This window comes from Oncorhynchus clarkii, chromosome 18, assembly GCF_045791955.1.
Source record: "Oncorhynchus clarkii lewisi isolate Uvic-CL-2024 chromosome 18, UVic_Ocla_1.0, whole genome shotgun sequence".
In the NCBI taxonomy this organism is placed as follows: Eukaryota; Metazoa; Chordata; class Actinopteri; order Salmoniformes; family Salmonidae; genus Oncorhynchus; species Oncorhynchus clarkii.
Window position 1 is genome coordinate 43,107,935 of NC_092164.1, and position 24,689 is coordinate 43,132,623.

General features: G+C 42.7%; 1 protein-coding gene across 2 annotated transcripts in view; it reads right to left on the reverse strand.

Annotated features, from left to right (window-relative positions):
- Nucleotides 1–24,689, reverse strand: part of LOC139373541 (transcriptional repressor p66-beta-like) — a 48,491-nt gene that overhangs the window by 16,476 nt on the left and 7,326 nt on the right. For both annotated transcript variants that reach the window (XM_071114166.1, XM_071114167.1), the window contains exons 2-8: nt 5,267–5,641; nt 4,458–4,587; nt 4,050–4,181; nt 3,292–3,420; nt 2,414–2,581; nt 1,724–2,108; nt 1,158–1,360 (exon numbers count right to left, since the gene is read on the reverse strand). In XM_071114166.1, coding sequence (XP_070970267.1) covers nt 1,158–1,360; nt 1,724–2,108; nt 2,414–2,581; nt 3,292–3,420; nt 4,050–4,181; nt 4,458–4,587; nt 5,267–5,640 — 1,521 coding nt within the window. In that variant the 5' untranslated portion in view covers nt 5,641. The remainder of the gene's footprint in view (nt 1–1,157; nt 1,361–1,723; nt 2,109–2,413; nt 2,582–3,291; nt 3,421–4,049; nt 4,182–4,457; nt 4,588–5,266; nt 5,642–24,689) is intronic.

Here is a 24,689-nt window from a genome sequence, read left to right on the forward strand (position 1 = left end):
CCGTCATTGAAAATAAGAATTTGTTCTAGACTGACTTGCCTAGTTAAATAAATGTTTTTTTTTTTTTTAAATTAAAGGGCTGCAGTCATTGCAGCTTAAGGTTGCACAAGCAGTATTTGACTGTAAGTAGGCAATTACTTTTTCACACAGGGAAATTGGGTGTTGCATTAATTTGCTAAAAATAAAATAAGTATATATATTTTTTGTTATTTGTAAACTCAGGCTCCCTTTATCTAATACTAGGTTTTGGTTGAAGATCTGATAACATTCAGAATCAAAAATATGCAAAAAGAGAGAAAATCAGAAAGGGGGCAAATACCTTATCACAGCACTGTATCTCTTTAATCCATGCCATTACATGTGAAAAATAACATCTGGGCACCTATTCATAAATTGGAATGTGGATCTAGGATCAGTTGTCTTTTAGATCAGATTACAGTGATCAGACCCCTTCCCTTTTTCCACATTCTGTTACATGACAGCCTTATTCTAAAATTGATTTAAAAATAAAACATGTAAACAATCTACACACAATACCCCATAATGACAAAGAAAAAACAGGTTTTTAGTAACTTTTCAAATGTATATAAAAAAAAATCCAGAAATATCACATATACATTAGTATTCAGACCCTTTACTCAGTACTTCGTTGAAGCACCTTTGGCAGCGAGTACAGCCTCAAGTCTTTTTGGGTATGATGCTACACACTTGGCACATGAGTTTCACCCATTCTTCTTTGCAGATCCTCTCAAGCTCTGTCAGGTTGGTTAGGGAGAGTCGCTGCACAGCTTTTTTCAGGTCTCACCAGAGATGTTTGATCGGGTTCAAGTCCGAGCTCTGGCTGGGCCACTCAAAGACATTCAGAGACTTGTCCCGAAGGCGTTGTCTTGGCTATGTGCTGAGTAAAGAGTCTGAATACTTATGTAAATGTGATATCTGTTTTTTATATATACATTTGCTAAACTGTCTAATAACCTGTTTATGCTTTGTCATTATGGGGCATTATGTGTAGATTGATGAGAAAAAAACAATTGAATACATTTTAGAATAAGGCTGTAATGTAGCAAAATGTGGAAAAAGTCAAGGGGTCTGAATACTTTCCAAATGCACTGTAGAGCAAGCCCTGTTAAAGCCCTGTTAAAAGGGGTCGAGCTAACCTGCTCCTGCTGCAGGGCCTTGACGAATGCGTTCTTCAGTCTATTGGTGTGCTCCGCCTTCAGGGCCTTCTTCTGATTGGACGTCATGCACTGCTCACAGAGGATACGCCCGCCCTTCTCCTGCTTCCAGTGGGGTGTGAAGTCGATCCTGCACTGGCCGCAGAAGAAGGGCTCCATGCGCGACAGCGTCCCCCGCAGCTTACCTGATGAGAGGCAGGAGAGAGGCATTTATTAAAGGTTTTGATTCTTGAGGGGGTCAGTTTAAACTAACTGTCCTGTGTTTACAGATTTCTATGAAATATTAGCTATAATTAATTACAAAATAGTTTCCTTCCAAAGTTGTTTCATTATTTTCATAAATGTATGCTTTGGCCACAAATATGAGTATAGGATAAGTTAACAACATTATTTGGGTATGAGTTAACAGAATATGAACTTTAACAAGTTAGATTTTCACTGGACAGTATGGTGAGGTGCAGAATCACTAATCTTGATCATATAATGAGTAGTTATTTGGGATGCAGTGTGATTTGTAGATTTGTAGTGGTGCCTGTTCAGTGGCTCACCCTGGCTGTCGATGACGCTCTGCACCACCTCTTCCAGGCCTACCATGTAGATGAACTCGCTGTTGGCGGCCGACGGCAGGAAGTGCAGCAGTGGGGCCGGAGGCTTGGGTGGGGGAATCTCCAGCAGGGTCTTCTCCAGCTGTTTGCGCAAGGCCAGCTTGGCTGCCGCCTGGCTGCTGGCCTGGTCCGCCAGGGAACTCACCCCGGAGCTGCTGCCGCCACCTGTGCCGCTCGATATGGTGGAAGGGCTGACAGCGCCCATCCCACTGCCGCCCATCCCCACACCGCCCACACCACCAGCCCCTGCCGCCTGCATGTGGGCCAGGTTCATGTAGATTGCAGAGGAACCCGAACGCTGGGACGCCGCCACCTGCTGGCTGGTGGCCTGTGGTGCATTCAACACACAAGGGAAAAGGGGCACAGTGGAAAGACAGTGAGACTAGATGAAGTGATTGCTATTATTCACACGGAATGGTCCTCTGGGTGGCTTTTATGACATTTGAACAGGCTCAAGAGATGAAGTGGTATAAGGAATATAGTGGGAACATCCTCCAGTCATGCTTGCAATGATCCAATGCTTTTAAATGCATGAGGGGGCGTGACCGAGTGCATACTCATGGGTAAAGGTTAGAGAATCGGAATGCAACCAGTGTTTACTGAAACGTGGAGAGCAGAGGGGTGGCACCATACCTGCTGGTAGCTGATGTTGCTCATACTGCCCGTGCTGGAGCGGCCCATGCCAGGCTTGGAGGGCATTCTCTGGCCATGTAGCTGGGATGGGTTGGGGGCGATGACCCTCTGTGACATCATCATCGGTGGCAGGGAGGCATTGGCCCCCGACCTGATGACTGTGTGACCCTGCGGAGAGAGGAGAGGAAAGGTTAGAGGATATAGAAATAGAAGGGATGTCCAGCAGGGATAGAGGAGGAAGAGGGACAGGAAAAAGGTGAGAAAGTGATAAAGAGGAGTGGGTTAATAAAATGGGGAGAATTATGAGAACAATACAAATTTGGATGCATTTGAATTAATTCCGCAATTGAATTGATCAGGAATCCACATTTGCTACATGGCGTGTGCCATTGAAACAGAGAGAGCTAGTCATTCACAAATGTAATGATTCTATGAATGGGTATATGTTGTACCGTTTGTGGTCACTAGAGGGCAATAGATACTTGGCCTTATTGTCACAGTTCAGACAGACAGTGAACAGCTTAGATAAAAAGCTGACCTGACCAACCCATGTGCAATTCAAGGGATCATGGCAATGACTTCCTAACAATGTCTTCCTAACATAGATGTAAGATATCAACCTAACCAGGAACCATATACTTTTCTAAACACAAGCATGATCCAAAGAGTAGTGAAATAGATTTGCCTCAGCATGCAAACACAAATTAGCTTTGAGTATTGATCCTACAGTGTTGGTATGTAATGCATTACAAGACGTTCCAACTGAAGGAGCAACAATGCTCTTGGAGCTGTGGATAGCAGGTTTGGCTCAGACCAGAGGTGCAGGTAGAGTTCCGGTCAGGCTACTGCCAAAATCATTGCAATACACACACACACACCTGTGCAGTGCGAAAGTTCTGGGGCTCCGGGGTGTGCATGCCAGGGCGCACCGGCAGCTTTCCCATCCCCTGTGAACTGTGGATGGGTGATGGCTGCACTAAAGAGGGGGTATTCTGGACCACTGGTACCTGGATGGGTTGGAATAGAACAGTTAGAATAGAAAACAATTAAAAAAAAAACAATAGAGAACATTACACACCGACGTTACAAATCAATTTGTGCAATGTATATCATGTACATATGTACATATATCATGCTTTACACGTGGCCGGGTCAGGTCTGGCAGGCGAACGAACACACACGCAAAACTCTCTCTCTCTCTTTCAAAACAGAGACGCACACAGCACACAATAACGCCACTGATCTCTGCCATGTTTACTCCTGCTCTGAGACATTGAGATGTTTAGCCTGTGTGTCAGCACAATCTCACTACCACTTCAAACAGGGGACGTAGGTAACACTGCTACCTGCTGAGCCATTCCCATTTCACTAGTATCAGGCTGTTTCGGTGCCTGTATTTTGTGGGATATAGGAGCCATTATGATATTTGATGCTGATTTTAGCGATTATGCGTCCCTGATTGCGATTTTTGTTTACCGGGTGATTATCCATTGTAAAGTGAGGTAGCTGGCTAAGGTTATTGTAACACCAATATTTTGTCAAACTATGGGTGCTGGGTCTCATTTTCTATAACGATATTTCAATCAACCTTCTGAATTGAATACGGAATGGTATTAGCGTCAACTCTGGTACTAACCTTCTGCACGACATTCTCCTTCTGGATCTGGCTCTGCCGAAGCTTCTTGAGCAGCACCAGACGGGCCTCCTCCAGACGCAGCTCTTCCCTCAGAGCCTTGATCATCTGCTGCCGCTCCTCGCCAGTCTTCCCCTAGAACACACACACACACACACACACACACACACACACACACACACACACACACACACACACACACACACACACACACACACACACACACACACACACACACACACACACACACACGTTTATGGATAGGACAGTAAATGGCTGACAGGAAAGGTAGGAGGAGTATGAAGGGCGGTGGAGCAGATTCGAACCATGCCGACTGGTCTACATGTGTGCCGGGGTCAGAGTCAGTGGCTTTAACCCCTAGACCACACAGGCCAAGTGGTGACAACGTACCTTGAAGATCTCAAGGTTGGCCTGGTGCAGCCTCTCCTCGGGATGGGGCGTCCCCCTGGGACTGGAAGCCTCGTTGTCCGACAGGATGATCACGTCCGGGGACGGAGTGTGTCGCTCACGGTCCACATCGCTGGAGGTGGGAGAGAGGGGGACCAGCGGCGAATGACGTCCAACAGAGGATGAATGGTGTACGCTGTTTAGCACTGCATAGAGCTACACTGCATTACCTCCTCTACATGGAGCGACACTGCATTACCTCTACATGGAGCTACACTGCATTACCTCCTCTACATGGAGCTACACTGCATTACCGCCTCTACCTGGAGCTACACTGCATTACCTCCTCTACATGGAGCTACACTGCATTACCGCCTCTACCTGGAGCTACACTGCATTACCTCCTCTACATGGAGCTACACTGCATTACCGCCTCTACCTGGAGCTACACTGCATTACCTCCTCTACATGGAGCTACACTGAGTAACACAATACTAAACAGGTTACAACAATATGCATTGTACAATGAATGAATTACATGTTGAATTACATTAGTTGGCAACCCATCCCTCATGGGATTAATGGGACCAACATTACAATAATTCATTGTGATATTCCAGTGATAATTCTTCTTCTGGTGTCCTCTGCAGTGCGCATCGCATGAATACGTGTATAAGTTGTTTTTGTTTTTCAAATCTGCATAACACACCAACTAAATACACTTCCAAAGTCCACATCTTATGCATGACTCATTTCCACCCATCACCTGTTCTTCGTCCATTTTAAATCATGATTAATTATATGATTCTTACCCTCTTCTGGCGCTGAAGTCCACTGGTTCGTCCACCATGTTCTCCTTGCCGTTCTTACTTGGCCCTCCGTGGCCCCCCAGCCTCCCGTTCATCTTCTCCTCATAGGCCGCCGCCGCGCCCGCCAGCATACTCTGGTGGTGGTGGCTCCCCCCCAGTCCGCCTTTGCCGCCGTCCAGGGACCCGGCTGCCACCGCTGCCCCTTCCAACGCAGCCAGGTCCTTGCGCTTGAGCAGGGCCAGCATCTTGAGGCGCTCCATAGCCTCGTGGCCCTCCATCTTAAGGCGCTTGGCCAGGGCCTCTTCACGCTCCTCGGACGTCTCCAGGCCCCGCTTGAGAAGGTTCAGCCGCAGCGCCTCCTCAGACATCCGCTCCATCCTGGAAACAAAGGGAGGGAGGGAGGAACGTGAGGTTCAATTCAACGCAATTCAATTCAACCAAATATTTGAAAGCATTTCACACATCACAGATACTTATGGGGCCTATGTGAAGATAACACCTCGAAATGAACAGTCTCGCCCTGGAGCTGTGTATTTTATAGTGAAAATAGGGCCTTTGTTGCTCTTTATGTGTGTGTCCATGTAAAAATTAGTGTGTGGGATTGCTATATTCCTGACTGCGCACTGACTAACTACGCAATCAGGCAACTCGCTGACAGTATCGACTGAACTAAATACACAAGCATTACATTTAGATATTTGAAAGCCTACAGAATTCTCATTCTCATTGGTGAATATGTGAGAGTGAACTCTTCCACCTTCAGTGAATGGGGGTGTCCTTATTTTGCTACAGCACCAGATGACATCAGGTGCATTGACCCGTGACTAACTGACAATTATGTTAACAAGTGGATGACGGTTATTCATGTCATGTCGTTATATTAAAACAAGTTCCTATCCAGCAAATTAATGCATGAGAAGGAACACACAAATAAAATGAATGCGTGTTAAACATTGACTTGACATTTTCAAGTCACCTACATTGTGGTGCTCAAGACATATCTTTAGGACAGGGATCCTCAACTAGATTCGGCCGTGGGCCGATCTTTCTTTAGCGGATGGTCAGGGTGGCGGAGCATAATTGCAAATGATTTGTCGACTGCAAATTGACCGCAAAAAGCCCAAACAGATCATATTTGACTAAAACAATCAATCATTTCACTTGGAGCTGATATGCTAGTGTTTTTAATAGTCTTAAGTCCAACAATTAAAATAAAAAAACACATTTAATTTGAATTTATTTTTGCTCAGAAAAATTCAAATCAAATCACATGCGAGCCAAATTGTGCGTGGTTACTATGTGGATCACATCAGTGAGGAAGACTTCGGCTGGGTGCCAACCAATGACCTCTAACAAACACGGCTTTGTCATGTGACTGGTTGCTATAAGTAGACTGACTGAACATTTGGTCCAATCAAAAGCCTGTGTCAGGAATGCAAGGTGGAAGTCAAAAAAAATAAAAAATAATAATAAATCACACATTGTCACAGTAATTGCATGTTTACTGAATAAGGTAACAATTTCAGATTGTATGTTTTTACACATACATCTTCATAACGCACATGAAATGAGCCCTCGGTATAGTCACAGCAGAGCCGTAAGATTTAGATTCTAAAGAACGGTCCTATAATACACACATAGGGAGAAACATTACTCAGAGGCCAGTATCAATCCAGATCATACTAGATAGTGGATGATCAATGTGTGTGGAGAACATATGCGCATGAGGTCGTACGTGTTTAAGTGCCCGTGAGTTAAATTGTGTGCATACATACAGTCTGCTCCGGGTTTGACCATGTGTCACGTACAAACGATCTAAATGATCATGTGTGTGCGTGCCAGTCACACTAAGTTAAGCACGCTTGGGTGGGCTATGGGAAGGCCCGAGGACACACACCCACACCCCCAGACAGTGTGTGTCGGCTTTTGTCTGCTGGCAACTCCCTATCTGCCCAATACATTTGTATTCCAGTCAGCATAGATAGCAAGCCTGAGATTAAGTGCATTACTATCAGGCGTTGCACTGCATAGTGCTCTGACGTCTGCATCGGTTCCTTGAGATCTTGCTCTGCATAGAGAGGACTTTCTGAGGTAAAAAGAACCCAACAATAAGCAGACAGTTCAGAACTGAACTTACAAAATGCTTTCCGCTGTCTATACGTAGACAAAACACAAGATAGCTGTCAGAAATATAATAGATAAAACATCCCAACCAGACATACAAACATAACATAAACAACAGCACATCAAAAGGATAGTATGAACACAAGATGTTGGGAAAAACACGCTGATTACATTCAAATCTGTGGATGTATGGCTCTGTTATGATCTTCAGGTATTTCCAGGATTTTCTACAAAGATAAGTTTCCCGTGGCAGCATGTATGCATGGATTCCCATTGCAGACACAGCCAATATCTGATGAAAACCCATCCAAATTAAGAAACTGTTCCGATTCATATTCAGACAATGTGCGGGGAGAGCCAAGTTCATTCTCAGTTAACAGATGACAGATGAGGCCTTCAGTGATGCATACATGAGCGCACTGCACCAACAGTCAAACAGTGCTGTAGTCGTACCGCCATGGAGGATGACTTGTCTGTAGTCGCACATACCACCTCAATGCAGGTGTTCTGTGACACGATGCTTCCCCATCCCATTCCCATTCCCCTTTCTGTTCTGGTTTGAAGATGAGAGATTACAAATGTTCATAGGGGAAGCGCCAGGGCTTGTAAGTGACAATAGCATTATTATGCTACAGAGTTATTATTTTTTAAGAGGGTAGATCAGCTTTAATAGTGCAGATAGATTCTGCATATTTTACAATCCCCCCCCCCCCCCCATATATTTTTTTAAATATACACTGAACAAAAATATGAACGCAAAATGCAACAGTTAACGACTTACTGAGTTACAGTTCATATAAGGAAAACCAGTCAATTTATATCATTTCATTAGGCCCTAATCTGTGGATTTCTGGGACTGGGAATACAGATGGCTACAGAAACTTATTTTTAAAAGAAGAAAAGAAAAGGCAGTATCTGGTGTGACCGCCTTGCCTTACGCAGCGCGACAGAACTCCTTCTCATCGACTTGATCAGGCTGTTGATTGTGGCCTTCAGTGGATATTGACGGGAACTCTAACACGCTGTCGTAAACGTTGATCCAGAGCATCCCAAACGTGCTCAATTAGTGAAATGTCTGGGGGGTATGCAGGCCATGGAAGAACTGGGACATTTTCAGCTTCCTGGAATTGTGTACGGATCCTTGCGACATGGGGGCCGTTCATTAGAATGCAACATGAGGTGATAGCGCCGGATGAATGGCACAACAATGGGCATCAGGTATCAACGGTATCTCTGTGCATTCAAATTGCCATCGATAAAATTAAATTGTGTTCGTTGTCCATAGCTTATGCCTGCCCATACCATAACCCCACTGCCACCATGGGGCACTCTTTTGACAATGTTGACACTTCAGCATACCGCTCGCTCACACATTGCCATACACGCTGTCTACCATCTGCCCGGTACAGTTGAAACCGGGATTCATCCGTGAAGAGCACACTTCTCTAACGTGCCAGTGGCCATCAAAGGTGAGTATTTGCCCACAGAAGTCGGATATGACGCCAACTGCAATCAGGTCAAGGACCTGGTGAGGATGAAAAGCACGCAGATGAGCTTCCCTGAGACGGTTACTGACAGTTTGTGCAGAAATTCTTTGGTTGTGCAAACCCACAGTTTCCTCAGCTGTCCGGGTGGAGGTCCTGAGCTGGGGTAGTTACACAGGGTCTGCGGTTGTTGTTCGGTTCGGTACTGCCAAATTCTCTAAAACGATGTTGGAGGCGGCTTATGGTAGAGAAATGTACATTAAAATCTCTGTCAACAGCTCTGGTGGACATTCCTGCAGTCAGCATGCCAATTGCACGCTCCCCCAAAAGACATCTGTGACATTGTGTTGTGTGACAAAACTACATATTTTAAAGTGTCCTTTTATTGTCCACAGCACAAGGTCCACCTGTGTAATGATCATGCTGTTTAATTTGCTTCATGATATGCCACACCTGTTAGGTAGATGGATTATCTTGGCAAAGGAGAAATGTTCACTAACAGGGATGTAAACAAATTTGTGAACACTATTTTTTGGCTTGTGGAACATTTATGGGATCTTTTATACAAGCTCAGGAAACATGGGACCAGCACTTTACGTGTTGCATTAATATTTGTGTTCAATGTATTTTCTTTCATTATTATATTCCCCTAACTCTATCACCCCTCTAATTGGAGTAAACTAATGGAAAACAATACTTTGACTTTTACTTCCAAAGTATACATATACATGTGACCTTAATTATCCTTCTTTTCCTTTAGTCCCGCCCTTCCGCTACCCTTAGCACCTCCCATTTATCTCTGAAAACCACCCACTTTTGATTTCTATTTGCCATATATTTTTTCAACTATGCTGTAATGTTTCACAACAGTTCTGAACCAATCGATTGTCATAGTTGCTATAGATGCTAAATCAAATTTTGTAGATTTTTACGAAGAGTATTATTAGATTATTGATCGATTGACTACGGATTTTCAAATCACCCAGAAGTGCTATTTGCAGAGTTAGTTTTAGGTAAATGTTGCTATTTTCAGCCATTCCTGAACCTGTGACCAAAAACAAGCTACATATGGGCAGTACCAAAACAAGTGATCAAATGATTTTGTGTCTTTGCAGCAAAATCTGCAGAGCTGGGATGATTGTATCCTCCATATACAAAACATTCTATTGGTTGCAAGAATTTTGTATAATAATTTAAATTGAAACAATAAGTTTTGAATCAGGCGTTGTTTTGTGCATAAGTTCATAAACCAAGCAGCATGGAATCGGCACAATGAAAATCTATGAAATATTTTGCAAACTGTACGGCGTAGATGTGAATTTTTTGGTCCTTATTAAATGGAACTGGTATATTTTTTTATTTATCACTCAAAACATTTTATACTAACTTTGGTCAATAATGTAGGGCTGACAGACAAGTTCCTTAGCTTCTCCCCCTTTGACTTGCCTCCTCCATTTTTGCAGTAATGCTGCAATCAATTGGTTGTTATTTTGTTAGCTCAATGTGTGACATAACTCCACCAGTGCTATTTATGATATCATTAAGAAAAAGTAGACATTTTTTAGATCAATTAGAATATTTGAGTTAACCATAACATTTGTTCTGTCTTTTCTGGTGGATGAAACTGAAATTGCAACCAGCTTTCTATGGCTTTAAAAATAACACATTTTTGTACATTATTTCATTTTCAAATAACCAAAAGTGGAGGATGTTGTAATCTGGATAAAGGGAAAAACATTTATTTAAACATTTATTATTATTATTATTTTTTTTAAACGGGGTGAGCCATTCTTACTATTCTGCTGGAGAACAAGTTTGGATTTAAGTATAACTATTGTATGACTGAAGCCTTTTGAACCTCTCTCTATGCTTTAATATTTAAATCATTAAAGCCCTCTCCGAATTCATATTCATTATATAACATAGGCCCATTGAATTTTGTCTGGCTTGCCAAAATAAATGTAGATTCTTTTCTGCCAACATAATTAAAATGATCAAGTTGTTCGGTGTAGGCAGGGCCACATATACTGCATTCGGAAAGTATTCAGACCCCATCCCCTTTTCCACATTTTGTTACGTTAAAGCATTATTCTAAAATGTGTTAAATAAAAGTTTCCTCAATCTACACCCCATAATGACAAAGCAAAAAAAGGTTTTTATATATTTTTTTGCAAATGTATTACATATAAAACAGAAATATCTTATCTACAAGTATTCAGACCCTTTGCTACGAGACTCAATTGAGCTCAGGTGCAGAAAATGTTTGACCTCTGTCATTGCCAACAAAGGGTATATAACAATGTATTGAGATAAACTTTTGTTATTGACCAAATACTTATTTCCCACCATAATTTGCAAATAAATTCATTAAAAATCCTACAATGTGATTTTCTGGATTTGTTTTCCTCCTTTTGTCTGTCATAGTTGAAGTGTACCTATAATGAAAATTACAGGCCTCTCATCTTTTTAAGTGGGAGAACTTGCACAATTGGTGGCTGACTAAATACTTTTTTGCCCCACTGTATGTAATTGTGGACTTTTTTTTAATACATTTGCAAAAATTTCAACATCAAAAAAATCTAAAAATAAAACGATTGAATTCATTTTACAAGAAGGCTGTAATGTAACAAAATGTGGAAAAAGTCAAGGGGTCTGAATATTTTCTGAATGCACTGTAAGTAAATAGGTAACCTAGGAGAAGACTAAATAATTAATCAGGGAGATTTTTCCACAAAAAGACAGGTATTTACCATTCCGTGGTAGCAAGACCTTATCCATTTTTGATAACTCTCTATAAAAATGTATTGTAGTGAGATCATTTATATGAATATCGAGTATGTCCACCGTCAGACTATTTTATTGGTAACTACACAGGAATCTGAAAAAGTTTACATTTTTGTGATCTAATACACAATATGGTACATCATAGTTCAGTTATAATCCAGAGAGGTTAGAGAAATTATCTAGATACTCCAGGAGGCTGTGCAGTGATCCAGATTGCGGATTTAAAAGAAAACATGAGTCGTCACTCTCCAAACCAGTTTTGTCTAGCAGCATAGGACTTTGATTTGATTGATTGTTGATTGTTTTTAAACCTTTGATTTTTAGACCCTTCATAACAATGTTGGATCTGATTTGAATAGCTAACATTTTAATGGCCATTATAAATAGATACGTCAACAGTGGACAACCTTGTATAGTACGTTTTTTTCTGCTGACGTTCTGACCTTATTCGCCTTGGTGACAGGCACAGAGGATGCTAGACTGTAACCGCTATGTGTGTTCAGCCCTGTTGACGGATGTGGTCTGATTCGCACTTGACCTCACAGAGATGGAGGTGTTTGATGAGGTCTGGTAAGAAGAAAACAGTCTCCAGACACACCGTCTGAAGAAGACTGGTGACTGTGTTCCACTGAATCCTTGGTCCTCACAACACATACCAATGGTCTACTTTCTTGTGAAGTATTCCGTTTATAGCCTACCACTTTAGCACTAAGATTTTAGTCCTGGTGCAAATGAGTCTCACAAAACTTGAAACCAAATAAAGAACCAGAAGTACCCACCACCAGTAAAGTAATGCCCAAAAGTTAAGGGTCTCAAAGACAAAATGGATCCCAATTTGCTGTGATTTCAACTGTCAAAATAATGCTTGCTGGTCATTGCCAAGTGAAGGGCAATGTGGAGGTCAAGCTCTTCAAGGGCAAGTTTGTTTCACTGGCCTCTCAAAACAGTCACATTCTGTTTTAAGCGATCAGAGAGTCAGATGCTCTGACAAAGGTCAAAAGCTTGGCACATTAAATTACTGAAATGTGCATTGTTCGAAGAGTGCGAAGACTCTTTTTCTAGTCCAAAATGTTCTCAACTTCAGCACTGAATCTCGTTAGAAGATTTGGCCCACAAAAGGGTCACAGTATGCAAACACCTGCCTCGAACTGACCTTTGTAAGACTGAGCCATCAGCATTAGTAGTTCACCTGCACCGGTGTACAGGAACCATCATCTAATTAATCCCAAAGGCCCTACATCTAACTTTACAAAAATGTCATGTAGCGAGCGCCTCATCAATTGGAATTCAAATAAGAGATTTAATTGGCCCCTTTTATCGCTTAATCACTTCCCTATTAGTGGATTATTCCTTGTGATGTCTTTCTATAATTCCCCCTCATCTATAGCATTATCTTATTCTTCTGGCTGGCACCATTAAATCTATTCAGCCTGTCATTCTGTTACATCTCAATATTATCATCTCCAGATCTGAAGCGTTCTCTTTAAAAAAAATAAAAAAAAGTGAGGAATCTTTTACGATAACGTAATATCCCCTCCTCAATAATAAGAACGCAGGGAGTGTCGGGGCAATGCGAGTGCACATTCGCCTCGTTTCATTTTGGATGCCTCAAAAGGCATGATGTGAATCACAGTCTCCATTTCATGTATAAACACCCTTGCAACCTCCATGCCAAGCCACCCACCTCTAATGAGAGACAGAAAATAAAAATTAAAAAAAGAGCACAAGCACGCGCATGGCCAACAATGGCACTGGCCGAGCCAATCAGTGCGGCTTCTGTGGTGCGTGTCAGTCTTGCCCCCACTGTTCCCCCGTCTGCCTTTACATAATATAATGGCTGTTTCAGTCAGCTGCTACACAAACCAGACTCTTTCTCCCCAACCACTCTCCCCCTTATCCCTCCGCCTAAACGCCCTCCCATCCCTCCTTTCACAGAAACCTGCACACGCGCATTCCGTGACAGACTCATGGCTTTGGGCACTTTGCCAGCCAACGCAGCAGCAGCTAAGGGAATCGAAAAAGAAAGAAAGACTGTGCGAGAGGGAGGAGATCATTTGAGACAAGAACATCATCCCCCTTTACCCCAAATCGCCATTTTTCATTTACCCCACCCCCCCTCTCTGGGCAGAGTTCCTCACCTCACATTGCCATTGACACGTGCGTGCGCACACACACACACACACACACACACACACACACACACACACACACACACACACACACACACACACACACACACACACACACACACACACACACACACACACACACACACACACACACACACACACACACACACACACACACACACACACACACACACACACTCACTTAGAAATGTCCTTGTTTTTTAAACAAAATAACATTTTTTGTCCATTAAAATAACATCAAATTGATCAGGAATACAGTGTAGACATTGTTAATGTTGTAAATGACTATTGTAGCTGGAATATGGAATATCTACATAGGCGTACAGAGGCCCATTATCAGCAACCATCACTCCTGTGTTCCAATAGCATGTTGCGTTAGCTAATCCAAGTTTATCATTTTAAAAAGGCTAATTGATCATTAGAAAACCCTTTTGCAAATATGTTAGCACAGCTGAAAACTGTGTGCTGATTAAAGACGCAATACAACTGCCCTTCTCTAGTTGAGTATCAGCATTTGTAGGTTCGATTACAGACTCAAAATGGCCAGAAACAAAGAACTTTCTTCTGAAACTCGTCAGTCTATTCTTGTTCTGAGAAATGAAGGCTATTTCATGTGGAAAAATTACAAAGAAACTGAAGATCTCTACAACGCTGTGTACTACTCCCTTCACAGAACAGTGCAAACTGGCTCTAACCAGAGTAGAAAGAGGAGTGGGAGGCCCCGGTGCACAACTGAGCAAGAGGACAAGTACATTAGTGTCTAGTTTGAGAACTAGACACCTCACAAGTCCCCAACTGGCAGCTTCATTAAATAGTAGACGCAAAACACCAGCGATGCTTCAGATACGCAACTAGTCTAAAGGAGGCCAGTTTTTAGGCTTCTTATATCAGCAACAGTTTTCAGCTGGACTAACATAATTGCAAAAGGGTTTTCTAATGATCAATTAGCCTTTTAAAATGATGAACTTGGATTAGCTAACACAATGTGCCATTGGAACACAGGAGTGATGATTGCTGATATCGAGCCTTTGTATGCCTATGTAGATATTCCATTATAAATCAGCCGTTTCCAGCTACAATAGTCATTTACAACATTAACCATGTCTACACTGTATTCCTGATCAATATGATGTTATTTTAAAATGGACAAAAAAAACAAAACAAGGACATTTCTAAGTGACCCCAAACTTTTGAATGGTAGTATATATAGAAATGTCCTTGTTTTTGAAAGAAAAATCACATTTTTTGTAAATATACCCTGTCATTCACTCACACACACGGAGCAGTCAGAACCCAGGGACAGTGAGGGGGCTGAGACGGGCATCCTACCCCAAAAATTTGTCACTGGAACATAACAGACCATTCCTAAATAAGGCACTCTTTTGTAACCCCCCCTCATCCATGCTCCACCCTCGTCTTCCCCTCTCCAGCATTCTACTACAGCTGTGCCACACCACAAAGAAGTGTGCATAAGTGACTCCTCCCTTCCTCTGCACCCCCCCTCCCCAAAAAATAGAAGTATGCCTGCCTGCCCCCTCCCCCCCATCTCTCCCCCCTCGTTGTGAAAATAAACACACATGCTTACTTTTTGGGGGCCCTCGAAGGTACTGACAGCGGAGGGCTTTATTTTTTATTAATGCATTTACATTACACTACCCCCATCTAAAAAAGTGTGTGAGCACTTGTGTGTGCGTGGTGGGGGATGCTGTGTGAGGAAGAGATAGGTGGGGGCGAGGACAGAGGAAGATCGAGCAGAAAAAAAATACAAAAACGCTCTCTTGACACGCTACACTGTCATAATGCCAACCATTAATTCCCCCCATCCCCCTCACACACCATTTTCTTTATGTGCACACAACTGCTGCCTGTCGATCAGAGCACACACACACACACACACACACACACACACACACACAGCAAAATGTCCGCCTCTTTATTTTGCACCCAAAAATCCACCACCTCCAGACACCTTAACGTCAAAACGTCCACACAATCAATCGTCCTATGCTACTAGACATAACTGGTTTGGAGAGTTTACCAAACAGGCCAAATTCCAGATGGTGGGGTACAACAGTAATAAGGCCATTTGCAACAATACGGTGGAATCCGCAGCTCATTTCACATGATCTGCATCATGCCACTTCATTTGGCTGACGCAACTCCTGCACCACACCTTCCCCAACCCAAAACCCTGGTGGCACTGCATCTTTCACCCAGGGCTAGAGTGAGGGAGAGAAAGAGCAGAATGACATTTTTCACCCCCTTATGACTCAACTTCACACAAGACTATGAGAGCATCCTCTTTTACTAATATATATATGTATATATTTATTAACCGTTACGTTCGTCTGATGGTAGGGGTGTTTATCGCAGAGGCGCAGGGGGGGGGGGGTGCCAACACCACCCTGCCCCCTCATCTCTATCCTGTGATCCTGGCCAAACTCCCAAAAAATCTCTGGCTCTACCCATCCAGCTTGTCTGATCACCCACCAGCTCAATTGGCTCGATTAATCCTTTTCCTCTTCACCGCATCTGATGCCGAGCGAGCATTGCAGGCACACAAAATGGCCGCCATCACCATAACACAAGTGGACACTCACCCTTGTGAAATGCTCTGGGGCTGAATCCCTAATCGAGTCAACATATTTGTCATTACAAATCATCTGTATCATCACCGTTATCACCATGGCCTTATAAGTCACTTATGTATGGTGTTCTAAGTAATGTACGTAATCTGTGGTATGGTACCACAAAGCTTTGGGCTGTGACCCAGTTAGGAGTTATAAAAGCCTGGCCTTGTCACAGGGTCAGACAGGGTGAGCATTGCAAGTCTCTGGGGATGCAAGGTGGCTGCTGGGCTCTGGGACCTTTCTGGAAACGCACAATCCAGTCCTGCTATCCCCCTTGGCCTTGTATGTGGTTTGGAGGGATAGTGCCACAACTATGTACATATGCTGGAATTAAAAGGAGTCTAATTGATTAACTAGCTTGCATAATTAACAAACTTCATTCAAAGTTGTATTATAGTGTTTCATGGAAGTTCATGCGGATGAGGAATAGGCACCTATTTGTTGAAGATAATGGTCGGTGAAGTGAAAAGGTAAGTCAGCTTCTCTAAGGCTATAGGGCAGACATCTTTAATTTGAGCACAGCGCCCATGGCCATTGATGGCTGACTAATCTCTAGTTCCACATTCCCAGTTCCAAAGCAGGATAGAGTAACTATAGACATAGGGTGGTGTGCTTGTACCACAGATAAATATAAACTGTCTGAGGAATAACATGGAACATAGAAATACTGGCTTTACATTGTGATTAATGGATTTCTGAGAGAACTCCTATGAACATTTCACGAACTGGTGAACATTTATTAGCCAGTTGAACATGGCAATAATGCTATTGGAATAATGACATCATGTGGAGGTCATATAATTTTGTCATATGATTTTAGTTGCTGAAAATAGCTTCCTACACGTGACTGGTGTTTAAATTGGCTGTAATCCTCGAGTATCCCTCACGCATCCTCAGATTTGGAGTTCTTCTGAATTCCACAGGCCGTTTGCGACCCTAGTATCAACGGATCAGATAAGGGCCTATTTTCATTAGCGTAGCTGTATGCTCTGAACTCCTGAGGGATATTTATGATTAACATTCGGCGGCAGACCCGCATTTCTGCACAATGGAGACAAAGTCCAGATTTAAGGCAGTTGAGCTGCCCTGCTCGGGGTTGAAGGTCGTCACGACAAACAGCCAATCCTTTGTGATTAGGAGAGCAGTCCGATGGGGCTCTGCACAGCAGGGCACAGACACTGTGAACTCGCTTACACAGGCGACAACGCACCAGGCGAGAGTGCGACATCCCCAAGGGCACATAAAGCAGAAATATTACTTCAGCAACAGACACTGGTTTCATGATCTCATGCTGCAGCCATTCATGCACCTCGTAACGGCGCAGGAGATGTATTGCAGGAGACAAAACACCATTCGGGTCAGAAACGCTGGCGTTGCAGACGTCCTGTTTCCACCTTTCCCTCCATTTCATTCAATAAGATCTCTTCGGTGTAATAGCATTTGCAGATGAGCCCCCTTTTTTTCTTTTATAGTGCTTATAGTTAAGGAAAATGCATTATAGGGGAACATGAGCTTACCAAATGGAGAGCAGCACCAAAATGCCAGAGATGTGGGTTCATTTGGGGCCAAAGCTTGGTTTCTACAAAGGTTTCCGACAAGAGCTCCATACCCATTCCTTAGTAATTATATAACCTTATATTGGTTTCCAGGCTTAGTACCTCAAATCAACATTGACTGATGAGTTTATAAAAATAAAAAACAAATCTAGTTGATAGAAATCAATACTTTGATTAGTATTGGTCTTACGATTGGAATAAACCTTGATGCAGGTTGGAAAACTACCTGGATCTGCAAATGTTGTAAGCAGAAAACAGTGGAAGCATACAGCGAGAATGTCTATCGTTCAAGAAAACTGAGGGGAAATGTAGACTAGCCCATTTTCATTAGTCATCAAATCTGTTAAAAACGGATTATTGACAAATTCACTGGCACACTTACGCAGGGCAGAGAATTAGAACAATGCGCCAATTAGCTTTACGAGTTGCTGGGAGGTATACCGTTAGCTTGGCTTTTGCACTAAACGTTGTGCAACTACATAGAAAAACAAACTGGTGATGGTAAGTGGGCCAATTGATTGAGCTACAAGATAGAGAGAACAGTTCATACATTCTTTTCAATGAAGCAACATTACATGGTATCAATAGCAGCTAATGCTGAATTATTTGATCCCATTTAAAAATAAATATACAATCAATTCATCAACACAATCAAATCTAAAAATGTAAAAATACATATTTTCTGGAAAGACCATCAGTGCTGTGAGTTTGGTAGACACAGATCACAAGTAAAGTTCACATTAGTCGGACAAAAGGTGGCAGTCCATAGCTCACATTTAATGTGCTCTTTTCGCACAAATGTAGATATATATAATGTTACTACAGCCTAGGACTGATCAGTAACACATTTTTGTTGTTAGAAAGGGAATTTGAGGTCAACCGTATCACAAATGTTGTGCTGATAAAGTTATGTCTGGGAATAGCAAAAACAACAAGGCACAGCAATTTTTTTAAAGCCAATGGGAGGTCTGGGCAGGAGACAGCAGCTCAGCTCATTGGTTAATGTACTAATTGGACCTACATCCTGATCAACCCACACACTGACGTATATTACTCAGATGGGGGGCTCTGCTGGGAATATGACCAGAATTTGCATACGGCTAGTTTCTGACACTAATGAGGCCAATTAGGCAGATTGCGCCCATGGCAACAGAGTTGTAATTGGTTGGCTTGAACTGCTCAGGAGTTATGGATAAGAGGATGTGAGTTCAAAGTCAATAGTAAGCACTGCAACCGTGAGATGTTGACAGACTTACAACATCTCATTTCATATTGGTGGTTTTGTTTACCCTCAGGTTGAGTAAGCCTATCAAGGGTTAGACTGTGACAGAGAAAATCAGTCTCACATCTCAGAAGCAACAACATCCACGTACAATTGGCGTGGGGGGGGCTTCCAAATAAATACAGTTGAAGTCAGAAGTTTACATACACTTAGGTTGGAGTCATTAAAACTTGTTCTTCAACCAATCCACAAATTTCTTGTTAACAAACTATAGTTTTGGCAAGTCACATAGGACATCGACTGTGTGCATGACACAAGTAATTTTCAAACAATTGTTTACAGACAGATTATTTCACAATTCCAGTGGGCCAGAAGTTTACATACACTAAGTTGACTGTGCCTTTAAACAGCTTAGAAAATAACAGAAAATTGTGTCATGGCTTTGGAAGCTTCTGATAGGCTAATTGACATCATTGAGTCAATTGGAGGTATAGCTGTGGCCTACTTTCAAACGCAGTGCCTCTTTGCTTGACATGTGAAAATCAAAAGAAATCAGCCGAGACCTCAGAAAGAAAATTGTAGATCTCCACAAGTCTGGTTCATCCTTGGGAGCAATTTCTAAACTCCTGAAGGTACCACGTTCATCTGTACAAACAATAGTACGCAAGTATAAACACCATGGGACCATGCAGCCACCATACCGCTCAGGAAGGAGACGCGTTCGGTTTCCTAGAGATTAACGTACTTTGGTGCGAAAAGTGCAAATCAATCCCAGAACAACAGCAAAGGACCTTGTGAAGATGCTGGAGAAAACAGGTACAAAAGTATCTATATCCACAGTAAAACAAGTCCTGTATCGACATAACCTGAAAAGCAGCTCAGCAAGGAAGAAGCCACTGCTCCAAAACCGCCGTAAAAAAGCCAGACTACGGTTTGCAACTGCACATGGGGAGAAAGATCATACTTTTTTAGAGAAATGTCCTCTGGTCTGATGAAACAAAAAGGGAACTGTTTGGCCATAATGACCATTGTTATGTTTGGAGGAAAAGGAGGAGGCTTGCAAGCCGAAGAACGCCAGCCCAACCGTGAAGCATGGAGGTGGCAGCATCATGTTGTGGGGGTGCTTTGCTGCAGGAGGGACTGGTGCACTTCACAAAATAGATGGCATCATGAGGGAGGAAAATTATGGGGATATATTGAAGCAACATCAAAAGACATCAGTTAGTTAAAGCTTCGTCGCAAATGGGTCTTCCAAATGGACAATGACCCCAAGCATACTTCCAAAGTTGTGGCAAAATGGCTTAACGACAACAAAGTCTAAGTATTGGAATGGCCATCACAAAGCCCTGACCTCAATCCTATAGGACCTCAATCCTATAGAATGTTTGACCCAAGTTAAACAATTTAAAGGCAATGCTACCAAATACTAATTGAGTGTATGTAAACTTCTGACCCACTGGGAATGTGATAAAAGAAATAAAAGCTGAAATAAATCACTCTCTCTACTATTATTCTGACATTTCACATTCTTAAAATAAAAGTGGTGATCATAACTGACCTAAGACAGACAATTTTTACTAAGATTACATGTCAGGAATTGTGAAAAACTGAGTTTAAATGCATTTGGCTCAGGAGTATGTAAACTTCCGACATCAACTGTACAAACATATATGTGCACACCTGCACACTAACATAAAATACGAGCAAGTCTCCCTCATCTACTGAACACCAAACGCACATCTCTCCTTCAGGCAGCGAACACACCCGCATCGATACACACCTACGTCTCTCCTCCCGCTCGCACTACCCCTGCTCAGCCACAATACTTAAAACACACCCCTGGTCTTCATTAAACAAGACAACAGCTCATTGTGGTCATCGCCATGACAACCGACCCCCTTCTATTTTTAAGCCATGCCACTAATCAATTCCTGTTCTGCTGTCGCCTGAGGGAGGGAGAGAGGGGCGGCTAGGAAGGAGGAGGAGGGTGGTGGTGAAGAGGGGTGGGCAGTGGCAGGGGGCAGAGTGGAGGAAGTGTGTGGGGGTGTGAAGTTTGGAGACAAAGAGTCGAGCGCACAAACGCGAGCCCTGAGGTAGCTGACATGGCGGAGCTCGACAGTGGCCTTGAGGGACCATCAGCGGTGAGCAGCAAGCAGTAGCAGCATTATCGAGAAAAGGAATGAATCTTCAACTAGGGCTGTGTTCATCAGTTTTAAACTATTTTGAGAATATTTTTGCAACACAAAACAAAAATTTACGTTTCTTACTGGACAAGTCCATGTTGTCCTTCCCTTCAGTTCAGTCAGTTTTCTTCCAGTTGATGCCAAATGAACACAACCCAGGATTTAATTCCAATAAGTCCCCGACAGACGGCAGGGCTGCCTCACCGTCTGGGTTTTTGGAGACTACCATACGGGCAGTAACGGACAAGAACCCAATGGGTCATCATGGTTACCAATCACAGACCAAATTGGTCCAGGACCCAATAAGTTTAGGTTACATTGCTGAGAACAAATCTAGCTCATCCGAGGCCCTACGCCATAGGCTAGTTTCCCATGTTTCATTTGGGAAAGACATAAATTACATAACCCATGGTCACAAAGGTCAGATGGGTTCTGAAGAATGGCCATTAACAAAATGTGTTGTCTCAAAGACAGGTGTAGGATATTCCGTGCTTGGGGGTAGTGCGAATGCAAAAAAAAAAAAAAAAACTTGATCCTAAACACCATAATACAACAAACAGATTGGACACATGCCTATACACTGGGATCGAAATTAAATTGGTTACAGTACCTCCAGTTCCAGTAACGTCTCTACATTGAATTTGAGCGTAAACTCATTTCATTAATTTAATTGAACCTGACTGGGAATTCATTTCAATGGAACCCATCTTTTATTCAGCACGTCCTGGAAAACCATGATACGCTCAAATGAGAAAATGATTGGGTACTGAGGTGTGAATATTTAGCTGATAATGTTTATAATTTATCTAACATAAAGTGTTTTTTGAAAAACATTGATACTCCAGCTATGTTTCTACTGAAATATCATGCTGTTTTCCAGTCTATTCAGACCAATGAGTTTCATTTTTGAGTGTTGGTCATATGGACATGACGTTGTGCTTTTATAGATTATGATTTTGTGTGCATATCAAGCATGGAACCCTTTCACTTTAAGAGGGCATGCTGACATACAGCACTGTGGCGTATACAGTAGGTTAGCATACAGATGAACTAATTACGATTTTCACTGAGACTGGATTTTCCCTGACCTACCTTACCGTAATGTAACTACATAACAATGACTGGTGACACTGTTTCTTGAGGTACTCTGCCTCCTCAAGGAGGAATTGGACAGGCAAGGGTGGAACAAAAGATAAGTGCATTTTAAGAGGCATCAGAAACCATCTCAAGTCATTGGTTCACCATGCAAACAAGTCTACTGTAATGAATTGAGTCTCGTTCATTGAGAATATGTGGTTATCCCCACGATTACCACATTTTGCGATGAGAATCTGTTGTCTACTCCATCCACCATTTGTATTTGTGGATGTGCCTGTGTTTCTCAGACACAGTACACTGACTTAATGTCACTCTTGGCATAAATGTCTCCTGTTCCTTTAAAAAAAAGTCACAATTCTGTTCACTTTTCTTTTTTTATTACCCAGAGTACCCAGCACAGTCAAAAACGTGAGAGAGCCAGTCTAAGCCGGTTTGTAACCTCAGGGTATGGAATTATCTCTTAATATGTAGCCGTTAGTGGTCAGGACGTCACACGAAGACAGGGAGAGAGAAAAAGTCAGAGGGAGGGAGAGGGGGTGGGGGAGGGGCAATGAAGCCCCTGTGCTTTCAGGGCAGAAAGAGGAAAATCTACTTCTTGTGAGACGTTGATTCTAAAACCTGGCACCTTGACAAAATGGGCTCATTGCGGAACTTCAGACCACAGGGTGGGGCATTCGTTGTTTAAACAAAAAAAAGGGGGGGGGGATGCTGGAACTTAGGCCTGGAGAGACTGAGGTAGCTGAGAGATTTGTAAAATGGGGTTGAATGGGACAGTGAGGGTATCGATGTCTTCCACGAAATGAGAGGAGAGCAGAGAATAATAGGTACAGTGAAGACATCAACACAGACGCACCCAGACTGATTTTCTACATTAAACCCTGTGAGCACTAACCCCTTGAATCACACAACTGACCCTCTTACGGGAGGGATGCTTCATCAAGTGGAGATAGCGTCAGCAGAGTCACTTGTCTCAACCTAAGAGTAATGGGCACGTATACACTCACACACATACACACAAAGAACAACACAAGATCCCACTATACAGGGCCAGGTGAAAATAGGTTACAGGAAGGAAGAGAGAAGGAAGCTACAAAGACAGAGCATATGAAAACATCTTGCTCGTTTCCGATGCCGTTTCCGATGCCTTCTGTGGGCTGACGCCACTAACTGTACGAACAAAATACATTTGAGGTCTGGCCACAGCCACACAAAGGTGCCCTATTGCAGAAGGTAAACCGTAGTTTTGTAATCATGGTGGGCTGACACTGCCATAAAGGACACGGATGAGGAAATAACTCAAGGGGTAGAATAGCAATCTGTTCCAGTGCATAAACATGCTCATATGAGAGAGGGAGGGAGAGGGCTGTGGGTGAAGACGACTAGGACATAGCCCTCGGGGACCCCCAACCATTGCAGCTATTTGTTCCATTTCATCACACCGGATTCAACAAATCAAAGGCTGGACTGATTAGTTGAATCAGGTGGTGCTGGAATCAAACACATACGTTGAGAAACGCTGTCCTGAAGGAGAGTCCAAGATGGACGCCATTGATAACAGCACAGTTATTGACAGAAAAATGGAGTGCAAGATTCTCCTTCACCTACTGACCTTAGTGTAGAGAACTAAGACAGCGAGAGCAAAGAAATTCAACTATAACTAGACTGAACTTGCGTTCAGTGTTTACCAACCAGTTCTGTTCACACTACTTTACATCTCCGGCTGAATCGTAACAGCATAGACATCACTACAGATACAGTAAATGAAGGGGACAGTGTTTGGGTGACAATAAGGGATACACATGACAGCCAGGACACTTCCCCCTGGGTACATGGGACACAAGAGTTCAACACAGGGAGAAAAGGTCAAAAGAGCAAAGCCGTGACAGGATACACGTTCTACAAAAGGTCACAGGGTCAAAGTGGTGTGATGTGTGAATGGCAAGTTTTGGTGGATTTAAAAAAAATATATATATTAAAAAAACCTTGTGGAAGGTGACAATTAAATTCACTTCATTTAACAAGACATGGCACAACATAAAACTGAAATAATTTGTTTTTTGCAGGGCGTAACAGTGATTTCCTGTCTAAGCAATTTTCAAAAGGTATTTTTTCAGATGTGAAATGTACACAGTGGAACAAAAGGAGAGCTACAGTAGTGTAGCCCTGCAGCTGCACAATCAACCTTGAGAAAATCT